The sequence below is a fragment of the Rhamphochromis longiceps genome, linkage group LG20 (assembly GCF_057381845.1).
Source record: "Rhamphochromis longiceps isolate RC_006_pf linkage group LG20, R_longiceps_female_GT1.1, whole genome shotgun sequence".
Classification (NCBI taxonomy): domain Eukaryota; kingdom Metazoa; phylum Chordata; class Actinopteri; order Cichliformes; family Cichlidae; genus Rhamphochromis; species Rhamphochromis longiceps.
The window spans coordinates 7,620,836-7,646,501 of NC_140576.1; the positions used below are offsets into that span (position 1 = coordinate 7,620,836).

At 39.4% G+C, this 25,666-nt stretch overlaps 1 protein-coding gene across 1 annotated transcript; it reads right to left on the bottom strand.

Moving 5' to 3' along the window:
• LOC146644859 (piezo-type mechanosensitive ion channel component 2) lies at positions 1–25,666 on the bottom strand. Its single transcript, XM_085394232.1, has 49 exons — positions 25,652–25,666; positions 25,170–25,262; positions 24,952–24,993; positions 24,689–24,821; positions 24,218–24,372; positions 23,275–23,541; positions 22,596–22,704; positions 22,275–22,396; positions 21,268–21,327; positions 20,198–20,346; positions 19,031–19,195; positions 18,301–18,342; positions 17,974–18,006; positions 17,675–17,787; positions 17,205–17,380; positions 16,841–17,017; positions 16,353–16,517; positions 15,826–16,026; positions 15,530–15,734; positions 15,258–15,359; positions 15,003–15,168; positions 11,772–12,015; positions 11,554–11,650; positions 10,815–10,974; positions 9,820–9,909; positions 9,622–9,704; positions 9,352–9,417; positions 8,992–9,104; positions 8,708–8,828; positions 8,508–8,582; positions 8,200–8,366; positions 7,695–7,894; positions 7,458–7,619; positions 6,845–7,138; positions 6,460–6,718; positions 6,089–6,277; positions 5,799–6,003; positions 5,518–5,650; positions 5,223–5,370; positions 4,901–5,115; positions 4,289–4,447; positions 3,994–4,141; positions 3,516–3,704; positions 3,167–3,259; positions 2,516–2,685; positions 1,202–1,318; positions 850–929; positions 518–743; positions 1–415 (listed from the first exon to the last, which is right to left on the bottom strand). The coding sequence occupies exons 1-49, from the start codon at positions 25,664–25,666 to the stop codon at positions 160–162; spliced, it is 7,149 nt and encodes a 2,382-aa protein (XP_085250358.1). The 3' UTR covers positions 1–159.

The following is a 25,666-nucleotide window of genomic DNA, read 5'->3' on the forward strand; positions in this document are numbered from 1 at the left end:
TTGAAAGGACACGCAGGGTAGCTTAATGATAAAGCCAGACCATTTTCTAATAATAGATTCATGCTGATGTTTCGTTTGTACTTTTCTTTTTATTTACTTGAAATCATCCTTCATAAGTTACAAGCGTAAAGCATGGGCATTCTGACAAGCCACTGAGCCCTAGCTGTCTTTCTTCTCTCTGGTCATCTTGATCATGGTCTCTGGTGATCGATAGAGGAAGATGAGCTTCTCAAACAGTGTCTCTTCTAGCTCCATCTCTCCCGTCTCACGAACCACAAAAATGTCTGTGCAAAGCTTCAGGACTCTGTCGACACATGGTAGCTCCTCAAACATGATGGACCTGGATATCCCATTGAAGAATTCCCTGACAAACTTTCCGATGACTAGCACCACTGACATGTAAAGACCCACGATGCTGTCGTGAAGAGGGAAAGAGGACAGGTTTTGTGTGTAAATGAATCCACAGCTATGAGAAAGATTTCCTGTCAGGATGCAGTTAAAATGTCTTGTTACCTACCCGTGTCCGGCTAAAAACCCCAGACTGGAGGGGCTGACTTTATCGCTGAACACCACTAACTCGATGCTTTGACATTTGTGCTCGGAGGACGTGACAACTGGGGAGCACTCTTCCACCACCCACCACTGATCTGCCTCCTTCTTTGACGTCCCATTGACCTGCTGAAGCTGGATTGACATGGGCCTGAAGAAAGCCAGCGCCTGAAGGTCTGGACGGTCTGTCAAGTCTAAGAGATGATATGGGTTTAAAGCAAAGTGCATGTTTTATACACCAACAACAAGGAATGAGACTGACCTGCTTTGATCAGGTAAAAAATACAAAGAGTAACTAACCTACTTTCATCCTGGTTCCCATTTTGGACTCAGGTCCTTTGGGACCCCTGATGAATTTAGGCAGCAGAGAATCAATAATCCTAGAGAGACAAGAAAACTCAGATTAACACCATAAAAATTTCAAAACATTCACTAATGTTGTACACTGGAGCTCTCCAGGGCTGCCTGAGTTCCCTTACATTAAATTTAGTTTGATGTTTAACCTTCTATGTGCTATAGGGACAAGAAGAGCAGCAGAGCCACATTTTCTACATTTCTGTTTGATTTACATTTACAAATACTTCATCACCTGAATAAAACACAATAATAAAGCATGCATAAACCATCTGATTGTGTTTTGACTGAGACTCACACAGGTCTGCTGCTGTTGCCTTTAAGCATTCGCACAATCCCTTCCCTCAAGGTTTTGTCGTCAAACTTCACAGTGTGCTCTCCCACGGTCTCTGCATTCATTGATATGGACGCATTCCTTAGGAGAGGAACATATTTGCCGGTGTCATTTTAAGTGTTATTTGCACTGGTGCAAAGTGCAGGCAAATGATGTGAAATTGCAAGTGCTTAAATAAAGTTAGCAGAAAATATCAAGTAATAAGAAACAATGGGCTAGTTTCCCAGATTTTTGAAGTTGATATGACAGTATAACTACAGTCATGTGAAAAAGTAAGTACACCCTCTGGTTCAGTACTTTGTATAACCCACCTTTAGCAGCAAGTTCATTTTCTCTATGACTTTAGCGGTCTTTCATATGTGGAGGAATTATGGTTGACTCTTTTAATGTAAACATTGCTTCAGTATATTGAGGTTAATAAGTATTCTATTGAGCTCATTCACGGTCCTATCGTAGTATTTCAATCTGAAATCTGGACTTTGAATGGCCCATTGCAACAAGCGCTCCTCTCATGGATTTGTGTCTGCTCCCACTGTCTTAAGGCTGCTATTACTAACATGACCTGCATTACTGAAAACCAACACAGACATGTCTCCTCCCATCTTACATGTGTCCGACAATTTAGTTAACCACTACACTATGAAGCCACTGACTGGGCCACTGTAACAACCTAATTCTTTTATTTTGTAGATTAGCTACTGTGCTTGGGATCATTGTCCTATTGCACAACCCAGTTTGGGACAATAGCCTTACATTTGAATCTACCATGAAGTCCTCTGGATAGCAAAGTATACAAAGGAGTTAATGGTTTGCTCAATGATTGTGTCTGTAAAACAAGCCCAAATCATCACCCCTCCTCTATGCTTGACAGTTAGTATGAGGAGTTTTTGCTGATGCATTTGGTTTTCTCTCATTGTAACAATAAAGGACATTGTTGCAGAAGTCTTCTTGCTGTGGCGCCTTGTTCTTTTTAGAGAGTAGATGCTTCCAAACAAGCCATACTTGTTCAGTCTATTTGTATTTTTACTGTCATGAACTTTAACATCTAACATGCTAACTGAGGTCTGTAGAGTTTGAGATGTAGTCATTGGTTTTTTTTTCTTCCCTGAGCATTGCATGCTCTGACTTTGGGGTGAATTTGCTATGACGGTGTCCATATCTTTGATGGTTAAATTACTTTTAAGAAAAATAAATTTTCTTTCTTTGTCTCAACTAGCTGACAAAAATACTAAGCAGAAATGATCTGAAGGTGAAAGATACACACACACACAGCCTGACCTGAGCAGTGTCCAGCGTAAGGTCATGTATATGTGAGACGAGTTGCTGAGCTCCTGGATCATGGCCGTTCGACTGGCTGGGCTGATGGTCCACAGTAAACTGGCATCGCTCTTGATCTTAGCAACAAGAATGTCCTCAGCTTCATAGTTCATGATGAACTGCATGGCAGACTGAGAGAGTGATTGAGAGATGATTAGATTTCCTAGGTTATTTCAGCAAATGCCGCTGCAGTGTTCTGGTGAATTTGGATAATGATATTTCAACATCAACTAGTGTTATATAATATAAACACAGCATAAACTCTATTTCAATATGGCACAGTGAGTCCATGTAGAGAGTTAATAATGAATAATGAATGTAATAAGTGTAGTGTCATCTGACCACCCGAAGTTATATCTTCTTGTAATGGATATTGTGTAAGAAATGCTGGACAGTAATGTATTTCTACAGGTGTTCTGGTTTTCTGCTCTAATACCCGAAATGACTGCTCCCTCCTGTGGTCATAGATGGTATTATTACAGCTAGGACTGAGCTCATGAATTTGTTTTATAGTTTTCGAGGTTAATGTATTCTGTTAAAGAACCAGATTGAGTGGAGTTTTGATGCTTTATGTATTTGTTTCTATTTACAGTAGAATAAACTGTGTCTCACTGGATGAGTCGCATAAACTTTGGTGAGCCTGTTGAATTTTGCTTCTGTGTAAGGCACCAAGTTCTGCTCCTGGGCGCTCATAGTGAACAAAGGCTGTGAGAACACACAAAGATGCAGCAGAGAATTAACACATGTCCACACACATACACATAAACCATGACACTATTGCAGGGAAGTCATGTTTCTTGTGTTTAATGATAGCAAATATGAATTTAGTTTTCCATGCACCGTGACTTTGCCGTTTCACCTTAGAAGGAAGCACAAACTTTATAAATAATATTAGTAACCATAACATTTTTTTGTGGAGAAAAAGTATAATGAACACAAAATATGATGTATCGATTCTGACCTCGTATCCTGCGATGCTGAGCTGGATGGAGACGTCTAAAGGCTGATTGGTCACTCCGGCTGCTGACTGGACCAGTGACATGAAGAGCAGTGGGAACCAGATGATGCTGATGAGAGCAAAGATGATGAAACCTCCCATTCCATATTTCACCACCTTCTTCTTCTTCTGCCCCGGAGGGTGGGGGAATTTCTGGAAGAATTACGAATAGATTACCATCAAAAGTTATTCAGTCCACTGGATAAAGACGTGCCATTTCAACAGCTCGTCTCAATTTTCCTGCATCATAAATTTATAAAGGTAAGCAAAGAGTTCTGGTAGCTCACAGCCCAGACTCTCTCATATATTTAATGGAAATTTCTATAGTCTACACTGAAAAACACACATTTTTCTGTAATTTAATTGTTTATTTTGTACTTGTTCAGGGACTAAAATGATTTTAAAAGTAATTTCAACTACTTTCTTAAGCACTCCTGCTTACTTTCTCAGACTCCCTCCAGCACTTGAGGACGAATATGTTAGCGTAGATGTCTTCAACGCAAATCCAACTGGAGAGAGACAGCGTGGTGTCGGTCCAAACCCAATCCATCACCGCCCTCAGCTCTGTCAGGAAGGGAACCATCCGAAAACTGAAAGAGGAGAAGAGAGAGAGAGAAAAACGTTTTGAATTAAAATAAAAATTTGATCATGCTACAAACAAACCAGTCACAGTGTAAAACGTGTCTGAAGTATTTATGTTGGCGGTTATTTAGTTACAGTTTAGCCGGTTTTTGTACCCCTGAAAGAGGAAGAGGTTCAGGTAGTTGTAGTTCTTGGTGAGGAAGTTGCCCAGGATGCGGTTTGGGTAGCCACACTTGATCTGGTACGCAGACAGGCCGAAGTAGATGCACTTTACAAAGTACCACAGCTGAGCAACTGGGTTTCTGTTGAACCTCCTGGAGCAAATAAACAGAAGAGATATCGATCTTTGCTCCTTTTATTGTCATGGATCAGATTTGTTTATTTTTATTTTTATATACTGTGCTTAACAAATTTAATAGGCCTCTGTCGAATGTAAGATTTATGTGACATTAATCCACCAGTATGTGCAAGCTCTTAAACTGAAATCAATTTTTTAATGATAAAATATAAGTATTGTTGTTATCCATGAAATTCTAAGATTTACTGTTTTACAAAAAAGCTGAAAAAAATAATAAAGCTTTATTATTTTTTGATTACGATGCCAGATTACAGTTATCCAGCCCTGAACAGAAAAATTTGTTTTGGTGGTTGAATGTTTGAAAAGGTCAGTCATACAATGCCAACTTTATTTACAAAGCACTTCATTGAGTTTGACTTTATTTTACTGAGTAAAAAATGAGAAGAAGAAGAATTTATTGAACAATGACCTCTCTGTGACACCAGGGAGAATGAAGAACATCCAGAAGTGTATGCCAAACACCAGCACCACCTGGAAAACGCACTTTCCCAGCAGAGACTTCTTCAAGTAAAGGGCTCGGTCCACTATCATGGTACCAAACTGGATCAGTAGCATGACCAGAAAGGCCTCTGGAACCTGGTCTTCTGACAGTGATTCTGTGATGTCAGCCGCTGCAGAGTATTTCTACAGAGCGATGAAAATTAGCCTCATTGTCATAAATCATACATGTCAAGTAAATTTTATTTATGATTTAAATAATAAGAAATATTAATATGTTTGTGTAGTCTTACCCCAAAAGCCCAGTATCCGTATATGGTGACAATGAAGTTGACGACATCAATGAGAAACATGAGGGCGTAGACGTCACACACAGGGCTGTAATCTGGGTGAATGATGTCATAGAAAAACTGCCTTATAGGTAAGTAGATGTGAAGGCCGCTGCAGAAAGAGAAGAGACTGCAGAGTAAGACAGAAACGGGAAGCTCCTCTCCACTAAAAATAAATCTATGGAAAAATATTATCTACCAAAATAAAGTAATGACTAACATCTCAGAAAACAGACTTAGTGGACTGCAGACAACTCACACTTCTATGGCGGCAGCTTTGGCTTGTAGCATCCTCTCTCTGATCTGCTGTCTGATCCTCTGCTTCCTTGTCAGCGGAGCCTTATGTCGTTCCCGTCTCTTTTTCTTGCTTTGCTGCTTTTTGGGCTTCATCTCTCCAGTTTAAAAAATAAACAAATTAAAAGAAATTGAGAAAAACTAGCCATTTGCTGGTAATGAATTCAACATGACAACTTCCAAAAATGAGATAATGAACATGGAGACTCTTTATTCAAGACATGTAGGGATCTTCTGAATATTCACCACCAGATTCTGCAGATTCGCCTTTTTTCAGTCTACAGAATAAGGAGGTGGTGGACGCCTGGAGGGGGAGGAACCTCAGACGGCGCGGTGGTTGCTCCCTGCTGCCCATCTTCTCTGCTCCGGTCTTCTTCTTGTCCACTTTCTTCTTCAGCTTCTTGAAGAAATCGGGCATCTCAACCTCCTTGTTGTCCCACAGCCCGTGGCACTGCAGAGACATAGACACAGGCAGCACTTGAACATTTCAAAGTAGCTGCTTAAAAACGATTTACAGTGGTTAGTTTTCACATTACCTTTAGGATAGATCGGTGGAAGAACAGCGCGAGCAGCTGAATTAGGTCGAAGAGGACATAGCCGTCCTTCTTCTCCACCCCAATGATGTTGGGCAGGGCGAAGGGCCGGTCAGCGTTGATGCCTCGGTAGGCAGAGGTGGTCCAGGGGAAGAAACCAAACTGGAAAAAGTACTTCACCACAACAGTCAGCTGAGACAAACAAGAGAGACACAAGAGATGTGAGTGAGTTCTGTTTGCAGCACGCACATTAAACTACTCAACAAATCAACCATTAAAAGCATTATATGTGTATCTAGTATTTGCATTAAGAAACTAAAAACACACCTTTGCTTCATTTAGATTTTATCTGACGTATTTACAAGAAAACCTACTTCGGTGTAAATGATGGCTGTCATCCAGAAGCGTTTGGTCGGCCGAGGCACAGACAGCATGGCCCAGAGGAATATGAGAATCGGCAGGATGAGGGAGAGGAGCGAAGCTGACACAATGTGGTTTAGAATGATCACAAAGTAGCATAGCATCTCTGACTTGGACACCATGGTGTTATAGAGGGCAAACAGCAGCTTCAGCGGCCTCGGCAAGGTCACGAAAAACTTGTCGGACTTGGAGATCTCATCATTTTCAAACATGCTTCAGAATCAGAAAGGACAGAGAAGAGAGGAAGAGGAAAAACACAATGATGGAGATTAAAGTTCTTAAGAGATGGAGCTTATATCTCTTTTGTCCTGCATACTAAATTTTTTTGTGTCTACTAACTTGTTGAGTAGCAGCTCACTGGCAGTGAGGTTCCTCGTTTCTTGACTCAGAGGTCTGGGAGACTCTGTGAGGTCAAGACTCTTCTCTCCATCGCTATCCCTGAGATCCAGCGAGGTCCATTCTGGGTATTTGGCACCTTCTTCCTCTTCTCTTTGCAGCGATTCCTCATCCCGCTCCTCTTTCTCCACCTCAGGATATTCTCGTTGTTCTTGTTCTTCTTCACATTTCATCTCAACTTCTGTTTGTTTCTCATCATCCTCCTCTTGTTCATGAAGTTCTTTTGGTTCTTCACAGCTTTTAAGAAACAAGCGAATCAGAAATCTTACTTTCAGGAATCATAGAATCACATCTTGAAAGACAATTCTTGTATCTGAAGCTGTTTCTGGTAAATGAAACCTTTCCTGCAATTATGCGTGTTATTTATGTGGTGTTTGCAGTTTTACTGACTGGGATGAAGAACAGGAAGAAGTTATTCTCAATGGAAAATAATAATTTTATGAATTCTGCACTGGAGTTTTTGTCTGATAGATTTGTCTGTTAGAGATCACAGCTAACAACAGGATTAAACTGAGCAGAAATATGTGTCTAAAACGTCGTTCACTCATCCATTCACCTGGGTGAAAGTTCCTCAGTGTCAAAAGATGTCATGTCAATATTGGCCTCTTTAAAGAGCCTTCGTCTGAGCTGGTCAGCAGCAGGTGACACAGCAGGAGGCTCATCCAGCTCCTCCTGCGTTGGCTGCCGGGACACCAGCATCGTCTCGTCTGTCATGCAGCTGAAGTTAAGCAGGAGGGAGAGACTCAGTGTGTGTGCCTGAAAGGTAAACTATGACTATGTTGTCTGTGTGTACCTGGAAACACTGCTGCCCCAGGAAATTTTGGAGGCTTGGTTCTTCAGCTTCTTGTACGCGTGTTGTGAAGAAGGGTTGGCAGGTGGAGAGCCGGGAGCTGACAGGGATTTATCTAGATTGTCCTGAGACGACAGTGTGTTCTGACGGGACTTCCAGTTTTCATAAAACTGCTTCACACTCTCCTGACTCACCTCTTTACCCTGCAGAGCCAGATAATACAGACAGAGTGCTAAAAGGTGCATTAGGATAAAGGATCCTGGTTAAATAAACTGAAGATGTATCAAAAACACTTTAAAGACAAATTTAAAGACATTTGTGTTTAGTGTTCATCTTATGGGATTGCCTGGAATGTACTGAACTTGCTAATAGCAGATAATGTTGTTGTTTTTTCCCCCATAAAACTGTGTTAAATATAAATATCAGCCTTGAGACTAATTGTGAAACTTGTTCTGTTATAATTACATTGCTTATTGACTAAAATCAAGTGTTTATCCTCTCAGCTGACCTTCTTTTGCTGCTGGTTGAGTAAGGCTCGCTCGAAGCGCAGCACTTTGGAAATGCCCAGGTTGTCTTTACAAAATGAGTTCAATCCCTCCGTCAGGTCATCAAGAAGAGACTGAAGGAACACCCAGCTGAACTTTATCGTGCTGATGATGCGCTGCAGGATGTTTTCTGTAAGAGGTTATGTGTAAAAGCACAGTAAGCCAATTAGAGTGAAGGTTTTCCATGCTTTTAATGCTTCCTGTTTTCATTGCAACAACAAGCAGAGGGTCATTTGGAACTAGGGCATTCCCATCCCTTAGAAGTGTATACCTTTTTTCTCCTCTCCCTCCTCCTCCACAACACTTTCATCTGGTTCGTCCTCACTGGATTCTGCTTTATCAATGCCTGGAGAACAAGAGCCATCATCAAACTGTTTGTGATACAGCATGTCTTTATAGTTACAGTCCCCTTTACCATACATGTCTACTAGTAAGAGTAGCACTAGTAAACACAACATGATCCGTTCTCACCCTGCTGCCTCTGCAGCTCTCTCTTTGCTTTCTTCTTCTCTTCTTTCTTTATTTTTGTCTTCTCCTTCTTCAGGTCCTTCAAGGCCTTCTTTGAGCTCGTGACCCAGGCCTCATAGGCCAACTAGAATTAAAGACAAAGATGCACAGATCACCCACTGATCTTACAACATAGATTGTTTTTGCAGCTACAAAACTCAAAACGAACACTTTAAGGGGAAATTGTGAAATACTTTAACTGTATCTCCATTGCTTTTAGTTTTGGCTCAGATCATTCTGGCTCTAACCTGAAAAGCAGATTTCTTCTTTGGTGGTTGCTCTTCCTCTGTCTTCTCAGGAACTTCCTCTTCCTCCTCCTCACTGTCACTCTCAAACAGGTGGTAGCCACAATTGTTTTCCACTGTGTTAAACAAAACAGTGTCAAAACTACATGCACACACAGACATACCACTGGCATCTGATCTGCTCTAAAGAAGCAGGTCAGTGGCTAAAATCTGCTGCTGCATTTACTGTCAGGTTAAAAACATTTCTCTGATTAAATTGAAAAGAAGTGAAGCACACAACCTAATGATAGGAAACAGCATTGTCTTCACTCTTTCCTCTGCCAATACTCTCTTTCTTTCACACTGATTAAGGATCCTGCTCACCTCCAGGCTGAGAGACCCAGGGCTTCCACCATTTTCCTGCATCTCTCTTTGCCTTCTCGTCATCACCTGGAATTTACAGTTCGTTTTGTTTATGTGTTGATGATATTTACTGGCTTCCATAAAGTAAACACATCCATCACAGAGAAAAAGAACAAGCAGACTAAACCCCCTCCTCAAACATCCCTCACCATACTCTCTCTACTCTACTGTATGAATTTGGCCTGTTTTCCTTGCTAACATTAGAAACTGAAAAAGAGTCACTTGTGTTACCAGGTGTCACCTGCTCCTGATCAGCAAGAGGTTCTTCTGGTGGTGCAGGTCGACTCTTCTGTTTAGATTTGATCTTCTCCATCCTATAGGAAGAAGGCTGAAAGGTTAGTTTATAACTCGCTGCTTAGGAAGAGGGGAAGTGTGATGGTCTTTACTGTAAACCTGATCCATTAATGGTTTCAGTGTAAGTGTTCTTACTGTTTCTTCAGAGCCTCCACTGATTTCTTCTCCATCTCCAGTCGGGCTGCTACCTGTTTTTTCACTCTGGCCTCAAACAATTCAGCGCCCCTTCAAGGTCGAGATGGACAGGGACATTAACTGCTGTTTTAGCTTTTACTTTGTTTGTTTTTACATTAACAAGCTAAGTTTACATTGTGACTCTAAAGCAGGGGTGTCAAACATAAGGCCCAAAATGTGTGACAAAATTGGCCTGGCGCAGACTCCAGTGCGGTCCAATTATTACAGGACAGTCTGGGCAATGCTTTACACATTTTGTTTTACACATCATACAGATCTTGGCAACAGATTTCTTTCATTTAGTAGAGTAACACTTCTTAGTTATGCAGCAAAACTGAGACATACTGTTGAAACTGCTCTTTTTACTTATATTGAGATATTTCAGCAATTAAATGTGCAAATAAACTTCTGTATACAAACACAAAGAAAAGAAAGTTTCACTGGTCTGGCCCTCTCAGGATGAAAGTGGGTTGTATCTGACCCACCATGTAAAATGAGTTAGAGTAAGAGATTAGTGATGTCTTTTTACAGCTACTATGTTGTAAAAACAGAACAGAAAAAAACAGAAAAAATAAACTGTAGTTTGGTCATTCTAGCATAGCCTTGTAAGCCTTAGTAAATCCACAGCAACTCAAACAAACATGCCGAAATACATTTTCATGCAGTTAGGACCAAATCACGTTGTTCTTTCCAGGAAAATTACTAGAAATTATTATTAGGAATTCTGTGTAATGATTTATCCATGAAAGAGAGAGCTACCAAAAACCTCTCGTAAACAGCTTTCGCATGAATTCTTGTGTCTTTGGTTTTCTTTTATTTTTTAAGTGTTACACTCAATCTAGATTTATCCAACAAAACATATAAAACTTTCAAGTTTTCAAACCTCACTGACCTTATGTGTAAAGCTTTAAGACTACTGTATGTTATAGAGCTAAACCTGAAAATGAAGCACTGACCTAGAGGCCAATATCTTAGAAGACTTGAGGTCAGACACCACATAGAGGAAGTAGTAGCTGAGGAAGACCCTCCTTTGTGCCAAGAGGACAGTGAAACAGATCGCATCCCAGACGATGCCGGCTTCACCTGCAGGCAGCTCACATTCATCATCGGGATCAGCTGAAAGGCACACAGGGTAGGAGAAATATGTCTGAAGAATTTACAGCAGATTTTAACAAACTTTTACATGACAGAAAACATTTCTGCATCATGTGTTGTGTAGAATAATGACTTTGATTTTAATTTTAATGTATACCAATGGATATTTAATTCTGCATTTTATTTTGGCTAATTAAAATGATAATTTTAACCTTCCAAATAAAGTGCAACTATAAAAAAAAAAAAAAGTAAAATATAACACAGCTGTAAAAAAGTGTTGTAAAACATCTAAAAAATGCTGAATGTCAATATAAAAACTCTAATTTTCCATCATGTATTTCTGTTGTGTTTTTTTTTTCTTTTTTTAATGATGCTTATAATTATTGTTTCAGCACTGTGACAATTTCAGTTTGTACTTCAGCAGGTCATGCACTGAGTTGCTGCAATGTGATTGGCTGATTAGATATTTGCATTCATGAGCAGTTTAACAGGAGTACCTAATAAAGTGGCTTTGAGTGTAAATATACCATCGGAAATTCTGGCACATTCTTTTCTCCCTAACACAAATCGTGACTAAATATCCTTGTTACAGACACTTACGGACATCATAACCTTTGATGGTGCAAAACATGCTAAATGCCTGAATTAGCCAGCAGCTGTTCTTCACCAGGCTGTCCAGGTAGGCACAAGAACCCAGCTGAAAGAAGGAAAAAGAGGCATTAATCAGTAATGCATGATTTTTAAAAAATAGCTGCATGTCTTGAATTATTCTGTACAATTGTACAACTTCTGAACTTCTTTATGGTATGGTCGCTTACAGACACCAGGTTCTTCATGGCGATCACAAAGCAGGTGTACCCAATGAGCCAGTCCCATAGCCGCAGGATGTATCTGACTGGCTGCATCAGCACACTGCCTCCAAACAGCATGAAGTAGAAACAGGCCACCAGGTAGCCGAGACAGAAGATGTTGATGCGTGTCGTGCCAGTGATGAAAATGAGACAAAGCACCAGCCAAAAGAAGTAGCTGAAAACAAACACCTTCACCATATCAAGATAGCACCTGAGGACAAAACAGAGACCACATCTTCAGTTTAAAAAGAAAGCAAATCATACTGCCAAATATTACAAAGCTAAACCATCGCTATAAAAAAATATGTAAGCACTACAGTTAATCTAGTTTTGTATTTTCTATTAGTTTTTATTTTTAGACGCCACATAGAGGAGGGCATATTTTAGAGGCAGGATTTAGGAAAATCAGTACAGGCAATACAATAAAAACACAACATCCAGACTCCCAATAAACACATCCATGACTGCTTCATTAAGCAAATTGTGATAAAATCAAATTATCAATTATATTAAAATAATAAATATTAAAACTTTCACTATTTTTTTTATTTAAATTTGATTTCCAAGTTCACGAAATGTTTTAGTTAGTTTTGATATCTTTCAAGAGTCTAGTTTCTATTTTTATTTAAGTTAATAAAAAAAACCCTTCTAATTCCAGCTTTTACTTTAGTTTTAGTAAACTATACTAAACCTTGGAAAGCACATATTTAAAACTCTTCAAGTAGTTTATTCCTTCTCTGTATTTACATTAAGATACAGAAAAAAAATTATTATTAAAGTGCACGTTATCCATATTTAATGTACAGGCTTATGATGTAATTGTCCAGGCTTATGGATTTAATTGAATGCATTTCTTACTTTTTCAAATGTTTGAGAGAATGTTTTTTAAATTTTGTAGAAAAAGTAAATAAGAAAAGAAAATTAGATGAAAACTGTTAAAGATTTTAACAAAAGAATGAACTGAATAAACGGGTTTGTAGTTTAACAGTTAAAAACAATGTAATCTCTTCAACCACTTCCACGGAAAGCGTTTTTCTCAGAGGTAGCGATTGTTTATCTTATAATGCACACAAAAACACTTAATGTCCAAGAACTCTAGACAATTAGAAACGTTTTAAAAGTATTTAGTGTTCTTTACAGCCTTTTTGAAGGAGCGATCTGTCTTTGCATAACTACGTTTCACCTTGCACTTCTACCATAAACTTTGCCACCTCTTCATCCCCTCTATCTAAACAACAGGCTCTGAAGTGCAGGCTGACACTTTGGAAACTCATAACCATTAACGTTTAGAGATTATGCTGTCTCATTTCAAGTTATTTATACTTATCTATCCAGAGTGGTACAAAAATTTGACTGGGGAAATTAGAGATTTTGTATTCTATATTTTCAGGCTTTTCAGCTCACCAAGGAAACAAGGACATTTAATAGTAACTTACAAAATTAATGTAGTTTAGCATGGGAACACTACATGCCTAAACAGAGTTAGTTATAACACTAACACTTGCACTGCAGACAATAAGAAAGTATTCAGTGCAGTTGTAGTACAATGAATAAATGCATGGATGTGAACAGACAGGGGAGAATTCAATGATTTATGTTTTGTTTTCTGTTTATATGTTTAATAAAAATCATGAGCTCTTTACTAAATGTTGCTTCTGTCTGGAAGCGAGGCCTCAGATGCTCCCTGTGGTCATTGACATCACTCACGCACATCAACATAATGGAACATGATGTGGTGTTATTATGTGTAAACAAATAAGCAAGTTCTTTCTTTTATCAGTCATTAACCTGCTAGCTCCTTAGTACAAAGTCTGTCTGGTGAATTTACAGTAAGTCAAAATCAGGTTTCCTGCCTTCTGTGCACACTTTTCTGGCGGCTCCATAGAATCGAACTGAATCCAATCTTCCAGCATTGTCCAAAGTACATGTGTAATGACGGCTTTATTTCTTAAGTTGGCAGACAGGGCTTTAAAACGGTTTTCCCTCTGATTAGGCGATCAGTCGTCTGCGAATAGCCCAAAAGTTCATCAGAGAAATAAGTAGAGATATAAATAATAATTTTGTCATCCCTAATATGTGTTGAAACAAAGGAGCCCGAGCCTCAAAATCATCGCTCATGTGGCTTGCTTGCAATTTTACAAATAGGGAATAATTAATTAATGAATCAATAATATAGGTGGCAGGGATGATTAGTTGGATTACAACAATCAGAGAAGAGGAGCAGGAAGAGTGTATGTGAGAGAACGGTGCAGAGCAAGGAGGACAATCATTTAGATTAAATCTGAACTTGTTCAAAGACTTCAATCTTACTTCATGTATTTTGTAGTCATCATAATCAGAAAATTCAGACTTCTACATACACGGCACTGAGTCCTGGGGGCAGCAGCATAAGCAGAGAAGCCCATACCTTCCTCTTTCAAGCCACCTCCTTCAGTTCATCCAGGGGAGCATCGAGGCATTTCCAGCCGAACTCAGAGAGATTATCTCCCCAGCGTGTCCTGGGTCTACCTTGGAGCCTGCTCACGGTAGGGGAAAACACCTCATCCAGGAGGCACCAAAAAGCATCCTTGTCAGATGCCTGAACCACCTCAGCTGGCTCCTTTCAATGTGGAGGAATGGCGGCTCTAATCTGAGCCCCTGAATGCCTAAAACCTATCACTAAGGGGCAGGCCAGCTTGTTTCCGCCACTTGTATCTGCAATCTTCTAAGCTGACAGGGAGTCGAATTTCTTGTATTTATTTTAATATAAAATTGTACATAAATTACTAATTCCAAATGTGTTTTCCACATGGAATTTTTTTGGTTTTGTCTGAGAATTTTCAGAAATATATTTTATGGACAGCAAGAAATCTGAAGACTGAAATAAAGCCCATTAACAAAAGTTCCTGGAAATGAGACACGCATAAATTAATAATCTAATTCAACCCTTTAATGCTCCTAAAATGACCACAGACCAGAGTGATGGGCTCCCAACTCTCCATATGCAGTTTAACCCACAATACAAAAAGCGGTTTGATGAGAGTGCTGGATTATGGAGTTCAGGCTATTTCCTGCTCTGATCAACACTAAATTTAGATTTGGAGGGTGAGTCATGTTAAAGATAAGAAGAAAATAAACTGAACAACAGAATTACACAGTGTCAGTATACTGATAACAGACATATCAACCCTACAACAATTAAGAATCACACATTCTGACCTGCAGTGAAGAAAGTTGTCAACAGGTATGAACTGGTTGAAGGAGCAAGGATCCAAACTGCGGCTGATCTCGACATTGTCCCCGGCCAGCAGTCGCACTGCAGCTCGGTTCTCCTCCTCAAATACGTGCCACTGCAGAGACGAGCAGAGCAGCAGGAGGTAGTCATCTGCAGACGGAAAAGGACAAAAATGGGAGACCCTAACCCAGAAGAGGAAAAGAAGATCAACAAAATAAGAACTTAGAAGATCAACTCACAGAATATGAATAAAGGATTGGGTCTCATGGCAAAGTCCGGCATGTAAAACCACTTAATCACATTAGAAGACAAAGGGTGAACAGCTGTTCTCCAGGGGTAATCTACCAAGCAAATGGAATAAAAGGCATAGCACAGATTATTTTCATTTATATATATTTATATTTCCTTTGAAGTGATTTAGGTGATTACATTTTTTATCTTAGAAACTTTTTTTATATTTTTTTCAAGACATGGAAGCAAAACTGCTACAAACTATTAGAAAGATCCTTACCAACACAGAAAGCAGGAGGGATGCCGATGCAAAGCAGATACTGCAGCACCATGAGGCCCGCTGTAAACGGGCAGTATTTAGACCACACTTCACCAATCGCCTTCCTGCGTCGCCGAGACAGGACGGCTAGCAAGGCGCAGGAATGGAGCAGGGCGTAGAAATCCATCCTCTGACCAATCACATTGACTGCAACGATTAAACTGATCTAAGAAGCAGCACAAGCATGGTAAGAAGTCAGAGATGTGCACTTTCAGTTAAAGAGAAACAGAATGAATACTGCAAGCCTGAAAAAGTACCTCGAGTCCAAATTTGTAGAAAAAGAAGTTGATGAAGTACTTGATGCATGGCAGGATGCCATGATCCAGGTGCTGCCTGGTGATGCCTTGGAAGATAATGCTGAAGGGTGGAGGCTTCAGGCGGTTATTGAGACGAAAGTAGAGCTGGTGGCGGTGGACAGTAGACTCGAACACCAGCAGACCCAGGACCATCAGATGGTTCTACCACAGTAAAAAAACAACAACCAATAATTACTTTAATGCTATAATAATAGTATGGATATCAAAGTATTATTTTCTCTAAACAAAACTACTGCTAAGTAACTGAAATCTAAATTTCTTAAAGATTTTTGCCCTAATGAAGTTTCATGACTAGTAAATGACTTTAAAAGATGCTCAATCATCCAGGTAAGTAAATCTCCAAAAGTTGATTCTGTTCATCTGGACAACTTTAAAAGAGCTTTTAAAAGCAGGTGCACTCTTTTCTAAATGTTGGAAACACATCACAATTTTTTTAAGATACCAAACTTTGACATGTATCAGCTCACCCTGAGACAGGGGAGGATCCTGCCCTCACACTTGCGCAGTGCTCCACACCAGTAGACGGGGTCAACGGGCTCGATGTAGAGAATAGACCTCCTCAGCAACTCCACCATGTTTCCCTTCAGCTCTGCTCCATCATCCAGGCCCGAGCTGTTGGAGGGAAGTAAACCCTAGACAAGGTAGTCAGACTCATTATCAAAGCCTGTTTCTACCTCAGTATCAGAGATGACATCAGGACCATGTGACTGAAGTTTGTAATGTTTGTGCATAGTAGAAGAAATAGCATCCCACATAACTACAATCCTGAGTGACACAGTGGCAGTTACATTCACAAATTAACTTAACATGCATTAGCAGGTTTGACCAGAGAACCTTCTTGCTGTGAGGTGAGTATAACTGCACTACCACAGAATACAAGCGCAAAAAACCCCAATAACACAGAAACGAGCCACTTAATCCAACCTCCAGAGACTTATAATTACAGAAAACTCACAGCAGTGCAGTTAGAGGAGTAATCAAGAGGTTTGATGACTTTGAGCTGGTAAAACATCTTGCACACCACCATGACGCATGCCCACACAGCAGAGATGTTTGATGCTAAAGGTCGTAACCGTGGGAATGGGAGTGCAAATGCCCACAGAACCAGGAAAAGCAAGTTCATCAGTGAAACCTGTGCAAAATATATTAACATATTTATGTACAGAGAAGAAGAAGAGCTGGAGGTTAAATGTACCCTCATCAACATCAGCACTAAGTAAATCAATACTGTTGGACATATTTTTTTTGTTGCTGCTTTAATAACTTGTATTTACACACCTATAGAATTTATGCATGCATGATCAGAGCCAACATCCCACCTCTTGCAGCGATACCCAGATGATGCCAGACGACACAATTTTGAGGCTGTGGAGCTCCATCAGCCTCCAGCTCAGCTCCTGGAGCCTTCGAAACCCCGACAGACCCTGGATGAGCAGCAGGCTCGCCCGATCCACAATCACAATCCACTTGTCCTCACTGCTGCTGTGCACTGTTTCTAAGAAGAGGGGATGACCCCAAGGGTAGGAAAGGGCATCAGACATAATTTGATCATTAACACTGGATTATATCAATGCTGCAGCCGCAGACAGTAACAGTACAATCTCAGTTATCTGAAGAGGAAACATCAGAACATGTGAATAGACTCCAAATGCTCTAAACTGAAAGAGTAATGTTTGCATGTGTTTGCATGTGTTAAAGGAAGCCAACGAGTTTCAGAGAGTAAAATTGAAAAAACAACAACAACCTGTGCCAGCTTGTTAATGAAAAACATTGTTGTTACAGATACTACCTTCTCCTGTCTCCTCCTCCTGCTCTTCTGCCCCTTTTTCTGAGGAGCTTTGCTGTCCAATGCTGGCCAGAGTCTCCTGACTTTTACCATTTCCCATCTGCTCCTTCACAAGCCTGACAACCACAATGAGGGTGTTCCATTTAACTAAAAAACTGCAGGAATTCAGTAACAAATCCATCGGCAGTTTTACAGGTTGTTATATATCCAAGTATACGTAGTAACTTTTCATCCAAACAAATTATGTTCCAAATTAATACAATACAGAATGAAGATAATAAAACAACAATGAAAAGTTTTACCGTTTCTGGAGCTTTTGAATGTTTTCTTTAATCCTGGGACAAAATGAGAATAATGACAATACTTGTAATATTTCAGTTACCTCAAAGCACAGCCAGAGACTATTTTATTATTGCCCGACTTTTAATATTTTTATGTAACTGAAACATAATGTAATGCTCTCACCACATAAAGAAAGTTCATTTTGATTCAAATGCAGATTTTATCCACAGGCAGTGAATAAGCCGTGTGAGATGCGGTCAAATGTGGTGGATCTTTGTACAAACAATCAAAGTATTTGAACTGCGAGTACAATTAAAAATTTATAATAGGATAATTGCTACACTTACGTGTCAGATATCTCATTGACTGAATTCATGAGCTCTTCCTCTCTGTACGAAGAAAAGGACAAACGAGACACATAGTATGTAGTATAGTCAGTAGGCAATCAAAACGTAAACATTTCATACGACTTATTAAAATTTCCCTTAACAAAAAACCTAAAAACTCCCCTTCAAAGTTGTTTTGTTGTGCATCTTCTGACTGTACCCAGTGATGCTACAATTTTAACATCCTCTTATGACGAGTAGCACTTGAGCAGCTGCGAATTCACCTTGAACCTCAAAATCTTGCAGAACACAATCATTAACTTCTGTGCCAAACTGACCTGACTTTTACATCAAGTATCATTCGTGGTAATGAGTTAGGTCTCTGGCTACAATTCAACAATGGCTCAGGTGTGCAGGAAGACAACCCTGAAGGGAAGAATTTAAATCTGTTAAGGTGTTTTCAAGGAGTCATAGAGCTTTTTTATTGCACCTCATACAAAAAAGCCACAAAAATTGTTATTTCATTTATCTAGAGAGGGGGAAACCTATAATTACTTTTAAAATATAATAAAAATAATGTATTTTTTATATTTTCTAAGTAGATTTATCCTATTTTGACATACATGACTGCCTCATTTCTTTAAGTTTCTTTTAATATAACGCACCACATGTTCTTGTTCATATCGATATCAAAGGACAGAATGTTTTTTCTGAGCAGGATCTTTCCCTCCATACATTCCTGCTGTCTCACCTTGAAGTCTCTCTGACAGGTACGTTGTCCAGGTCAGTGAGAGTCAGAAAGTCAAAGTTAAAATAATGAAGCTGGAGGATACAAGCCAAAAGGAACGTAGCAGGAAGCAGAATGCGTGCAAACAGCTCCACCGTGTCGTACCGTTCCAGACCCAGGTCACGAAGACTGGAGAATCACATGGGAGAAAAACACACAACCTTATAACAAACAGCCAAGTCTGCTACAAAGACAAATTAAACAGATATAAAGAAGCTTCTTGCTTCATATCAAAATGGCTCCTAACACTAACAAAAATAAATTAATGAGTAACAATTCACGACCTACCACGAGTATATAGTACAAGACAAAAGACTCGAGTCTACACCCCTCATTTCTTTATATTTGCTTTCTAGGAGTCAGGCCTTCTTGCAATGTTTTAAAGTGCTCTTGAGCAATAGTTCTCAGGGCTTTCTCAAGGTCTTTCAATGTTTTTCTTTGGACATTGCCTGCTTTTTCATTCATTTTTGGTCCACTCCTTGTACCTGACCATTTCAGAGGAAAGTTTTCTCTTTATTAAGCCACTGACGTAAGAATCATACAAACATAAAAAGGACCAAACTCAAGGTATAAACCAGTGTCGTGTCTACACATAACTATGGAAAAACTCAATCTATCCTTTTCTACATCAAGTGTTGGGTAGAGAATATGACAGTGACCAAAACCATCCAGGTTTTTTCTAACCAAAAACTCAGGATGATGGGTGAAGTACAGGATCTGATCAAAACTACTAATTCCGCCTTCAGCATGAGGGACAGCTCTCTGTGCCAGAGCCAACCTAAGGAGGGGCATCAAACAGGCCAAGGAGGCCTACAGGAAGAGGAAAGAGAACTTCCTCACAGACCAGCTGCCAGAAGGTGTGAAGAGGCATCCAAGCCCTCAACAACTACAAATGCCAGAGGCCCCCCCCCCCCCCCCCCCATGACCCCCGACAGCAGCCTCAAACCTATAGCCCTCACGTGTTTTGAGCGGATAGTGTTTTAGCACGTCAGAGACTGTCTTTCACTGTATTTACATATGTGCTTGCACATGTTTCCATAAATTGCAGCATCTATTATCCCATTTGCCTAACAGAATATAAAGAATCAAGAAGTTTCTAAAGACTTCTGCACAATACTGTATGAGACTCACCCTTCCTCTGACATCCCCATGATTTGTCTGAATAGCCCAGACACGCTTCTGAACTGGTACATGTAGATAGCTATCAACACCACCATGGAGTAACCAACAACCACTGCCCAGAACGTCTTCAGGAGTCGACGCCACACATCATAACAGATCTGAGAGAAAAAACACAGTTTATAATTTCTCCTGTAAGTCTTATAATTACCAATTAAATATCCATCCATCGATCCTCTTTCCCTTATCCTTTTCAGGGTAAGGGACGGATGGAGCCTATTCCAGCCACCATAGGGCGAGAGGCAGGGTACACCTTGGACAGGTTGCCAAACAAAATAGTTCAGAACAGCCAAATTAGATCTTCATTAAAAATGACAGTGTTGCATTTATCCTTCGAATCGCCTTGGTATGTAAAACACCGGGCGTTGCTGATGTTGTCTAAATAGACATGTCATGTCCAAAGCCATTAGGCCTTCCTGTAAGTGCCTACCATCTTTCTAAAAGGTCAGCAGAAACATAATATGGGCAAGAAAAAACAGTAAAACTGGAGCAAAAAAAGTGGCTGTGTATGTGCTTATTAGTCATAATCAATACTTTTAACTGGAAAAGAGTATGGATGAAGAGTAAACAGTCTGCCTTTGTGAGCTTTTCTACATTTTATGGAAGATCTACACCCACTCCGAACATTTTTACGCACAAACAACAGCTGAATGGTTCACTGATGTTAGTTTAGGAGTCAACACATTATAGTGTAAGATGAACCTAAAATATATTGGCTTTATGTGTTCTACAACAACATTTTAACTATAAAAGTGGATTAACTTTCCACTTAGTGACCCATTTCAAAATCATAGATAGATAGATAGATAGATAGATAGATAGATAGATAGATAGATAGATAGATAGATAGATAGATAGATAGATAGATAGATAGATAGATAGATAGATAGATAGATAGATAGATAGATAGATAGATAGATAGATAGATAGATAGATAGATAGATAGATATTTTGTGAGCTGAGTAACTATACTCTGATATAAGTCTACTTTAAGTTAGAGGACAGAAAACTAAGTTACTAACCTGGTAAAGAACAACACAGAAGAGGAAGAGGACAATGTAGAGGATTTTGTATACGACCACCTGAATGAGTGAAACATGATACAATGAATGAAACAATAGTATTTACTTATTATTTGCACGGCTCAGAAACAATTCAGACTGAGATTATAGAAACAGACGGATCCAATGACGTGTGGGACTATGGGAAGGAGCATTTTCATCTTCTTTTTCGTAAATAAGGTTTTACTAGCAGAAGACAAAACACATGCTGATATTCAACAGTACTGAAGAAGGAAATACATGTGAAAAAACAACAACAAGAATAACAATAAAACTACTTTTAAACCTATTACTTCTAATACTACTACTAATCATAATAATATTCGTTTTTGACCATACAGAGGCTCCTAAAGATCAGTTTGAAAATATTTTTGGAAAACTCTTTTTGCAATACATTTTTGTTTGCATTATATCCGACTTATAGAGAAAGGCTCTGCTTTATAATGATACAGTATGGTGCATTTTCAGTGCATTCAAGGACGAGGTGAGAGTGCATTGATGTTCGGGGAAGTCGGAGGAGTTGCAGTTACAAAGGTGACTGGAAGCGCTGGTTCCGCTCCCTCACTGACCACAGACAGACTCTCTGTGACTATGTCTGCAGATTAAGATTGTGCAGCCTTTACTGAAAGCCGCTGTAACAACATCTTCATTTTTACAGGATGTAACTGGGACTTCATCTCACAACTCTGTTAGATGAGCATTACTAAAGCTGCTGTACGTTGCCGTATGTAGCACCATGGGCTGAAACAGTAGCAAGATGAGTTCTTACAATAACCATGTTAGCCAGAGTGCTCACAGCCAGTATCTGGTGAGCACTGGGCACTACATGTAATGAGAATGCAAAAAACATATTGAGAAGCAAAGCAAAAAATAGTTGTTAAAAAACTTCTTCCTGTGATATTTAGGGCCTCTGTTAGTAAAAATCTGCCTTAGCCAATGCTACGATGTTTAAGTCTGTCATTAGATACCTTTCCAGAGAAGCTGACCACAAAGAACATAGAGCAGCAGAAGAGGATCCAGTACTTCACCAGAAACCCCTTTACACCTGAGATCAGTTTCGCTACCAGAGGAGATGGCTGATTTTCCTCCGCTGGCAAGGTGCAAAACAAGGAGGCAGAAACACAGTGAGAAAGAGAAGGAGGTAAGGGAGGGCATTACAGAGACAGCTTGATGATTAAACTTGTCTTGTTGATGTCAGGATGATTTTCATTAGTGCCCAGGTAGGAGTTACATTACTCCAACATCTTCTGACATATAATCTCGAGAAAATCAATGAAAAGATAAATTACATGGCACGACTTTGACTTCATCCAGAGATTCTGCCTTCATGCTCTGCCCCTCCTGTCTCTCCTTCAGCTGCTGACGAAACATCAACCAAAAGCTGAAGGTGTAGAAGACCTGCAGTGAAAATAGTTTATCATAAACACAAAATACACAAGTTTGTGTACTTAGTAAATATTAAGCTGAAGCAGACCTGTGTTGGGAACAAAAAATTATTTTAAAAAAATCTGTCAAAAGTTTTCAAAGTACACTAGTCTGTGAATACTGTTGGAAAATTCTTGTTTAAGAAAGATTTAAACTGAATTCAGTGACTTCAGACTGTCTGGTTAAAAAAACACAAATTTCCTTATGGTAATAAACTTTAGATGGAATACATGAACACACTGATAAATAAATGTCAGGAAGAAAAAGTGAATTAGAGTTATATTAGATAATAAATGTGTACAAAAAACAAACAAACTACTATACAATAGTAATTTTTACTAAGTACATAAGGTTACTGTATACAGTAAGGCTCGTGTTTCTTAAATGACTGAACGGTAACACACACAAAAAACAATATAACCTACAAGCTAAGGTAGGTCTAAATACAGCTTTATTGTTTTTAATGGAAGCGAGAACCACAGAAGGAAATTACAATAGTTTATCAGGTCCATTCCTGCTCCTTATTACCCTGTCATGGCTAACCTTTGCTCCCAGGTGGACACAGGGTGCAGGGTGATAGCTGTTCAGGTCAAAGTCCACTATGACCGCCGGGGGCAGACCCGGGTACAACTCGGCCCGGCTCAGCCGGAGCCCGCTCAAGAAGCCCAGCACCACCAGCACGGTGCCATAGATGGCGAGGAAAGGGGCGGACATCATGGCATACCGCCTTCTGTCTCTCATCATCCAAATTATACAGGACCACACAAGCATGGCGAAAGTCAGCCAGTTGTTGTAGGTGATACTCCAAATCTGTATGCAGTGGATATCATAACAAAAACAACTTTTTTAGCCGCTTAGGGTGAGTTAGCTAATATTGTTAATGTTGTGAATAATAGTTATAGTTAACTTCATAACGACATAGTGAGCCTGCTATTAACTATGCAAAGTTGCTTGCTAATCTTTACTCACCCAAATATGGCTGCTTTAGCTTCAACTGGTCAGATGTTAATTAGTCAATTTGTGATAAAACTCGTACGAAAACTAACAATACTACTAAGATCTAGTAATATAGTAATAGTAAAAAAAAATTTTTCAAAAGTCATGTTTTTCATTTTATTTTAGCTAACTAAAATGCCTTTCACATCTAGATTTAATTTTTATCTTAGTTACAGTTAACTATAATAACCTTGGTAGAAAATAAAGAAAATACCTGTAGACTCTGGGTATATATAAATTAGTCTTGCAGTTGTCTAAAGTATTGTAACTGTATAAAAAAGTGGTTTCAAAAAACAAATAAACCAGTTTCTTTAAAGGTTGAAACTTCATAGCTAATGCGTAAATCCTCCTTATCTTTGCTTGTAATATAATGTGACCTATACCTAATGTCTTCACCTGTTCAACACTGTGATGATACTGGTTGTGGCTGCTAAAAAAAAGTCACCACACAGAACACATTTATGAACCAGCATGATTATTTGTACTCTACCATCATGATGATAAGGCCGCTGACGTAGCTGTGCTTTTGCACCTGCTGACCAAAAATGACCAGACCACTTGGGCCTGAAGGTGGAGGCAAGGTCTCTGTCAGACTCTCATGGACCTCCTCAGTCTGCTCCTCCACATCTTCCTCGCTTTCTGTGTCTGGCAAAAGAGGGAGGGAAAGTAAAGAATGAAATGAAAGGGTTTAGTGAAAAATAAAAGTTGACTCTATATCATAGTGGTTTACATATTTACCTAACAAACAAAAAGTTCCCTGGTTCCATACCAAGGAGGACACACAAATCTTTTTTGGGGTTGTGTGAAGAAGGACATCTGTCATTAAAAAATCTGCCAAATCTATATGCAGTGACCCCTTATGAATAAGAGAGCAGCTGAAAGTAGCTTCTGCTTTTTTATCAAGTTTGTGTACCGTATAGTTTTAGTTAATTAAATATGTATTTAAGTTTTCTGTGATTACCATGAGACAGTGAGTCCTTGCCCTCATAATGTGGTAGAGGGTAACCGTTTGTGTAATCTGCCCCTCCTAATGGACATCCAAGACTGTCAGTGTGGAGATCTTGCCAGGAGTTTCCTTTGATCAAAATCATTGGCTGAAGAAAGAGAGCAAATTATGCTGTGTGTTACAACAAAACTGTAGGATAATCTCTAAGAAATTTTAAGTGAGTCCACATCTGATTGAGAATTCAGTGTACTAAATAGAAAATGCTAAAACATCCTCACCTCGTCAGGTAGATAGGTTTCCTCATCTGTGCTACTTAAAAGCTAAAAAGGGAAATCTCGACTTTAATAGGCGTTTAAATACCAACTTGTAGTAATAAAACTATGTGATGTCCAATAATTTATTTAACAGCCATTAAGCTTTCAGCATGAATTCAGGATCACTGATATAAGTACCAACCAGAACGATAGTTGGATGCAAAATTCAATAATGAAGTTACCTCTTGCTTATCTCCTGAGATGTAGATGACCCTGGAGAAGCTTGGAGGAGCGTCTGGACTTTCTACTGGACTCTCACCCTCATCTGCTTCATCCTGAGAAGCACAATCTGTCACAGGCTGGGTCTCCGACCCAGCACTCTGAGTTTTCTTTGTATTTTTTGATATGTTATTAGTTTGTGTTATTTCCTATTTGCCTTTAGTTTAGGCAGTTATTGTTCCTGGGTTTTCTATGTTTTGGGGTTTTCTATTTATTTCATCACGTATTAGGTCTGTTAAGTTGTGTTGTCATTTCCTGTTTTATTCTGACAATGTCATGTGTTCTTTGTTCATTGTATTTAGCTTTCCTCTCCTGGTCCTGTCATTAGGTTTATGTCTGTCAGCTGTTTTCCCCCATGTGTCGCCACTTCCCCTGATCACCTCATGTCTGTATTTAAGCCTTTTGTTTTCTTCATGCCATTGTCAGTTCGTCTGTTTATTCTCACCAGAGTTACAGTCAT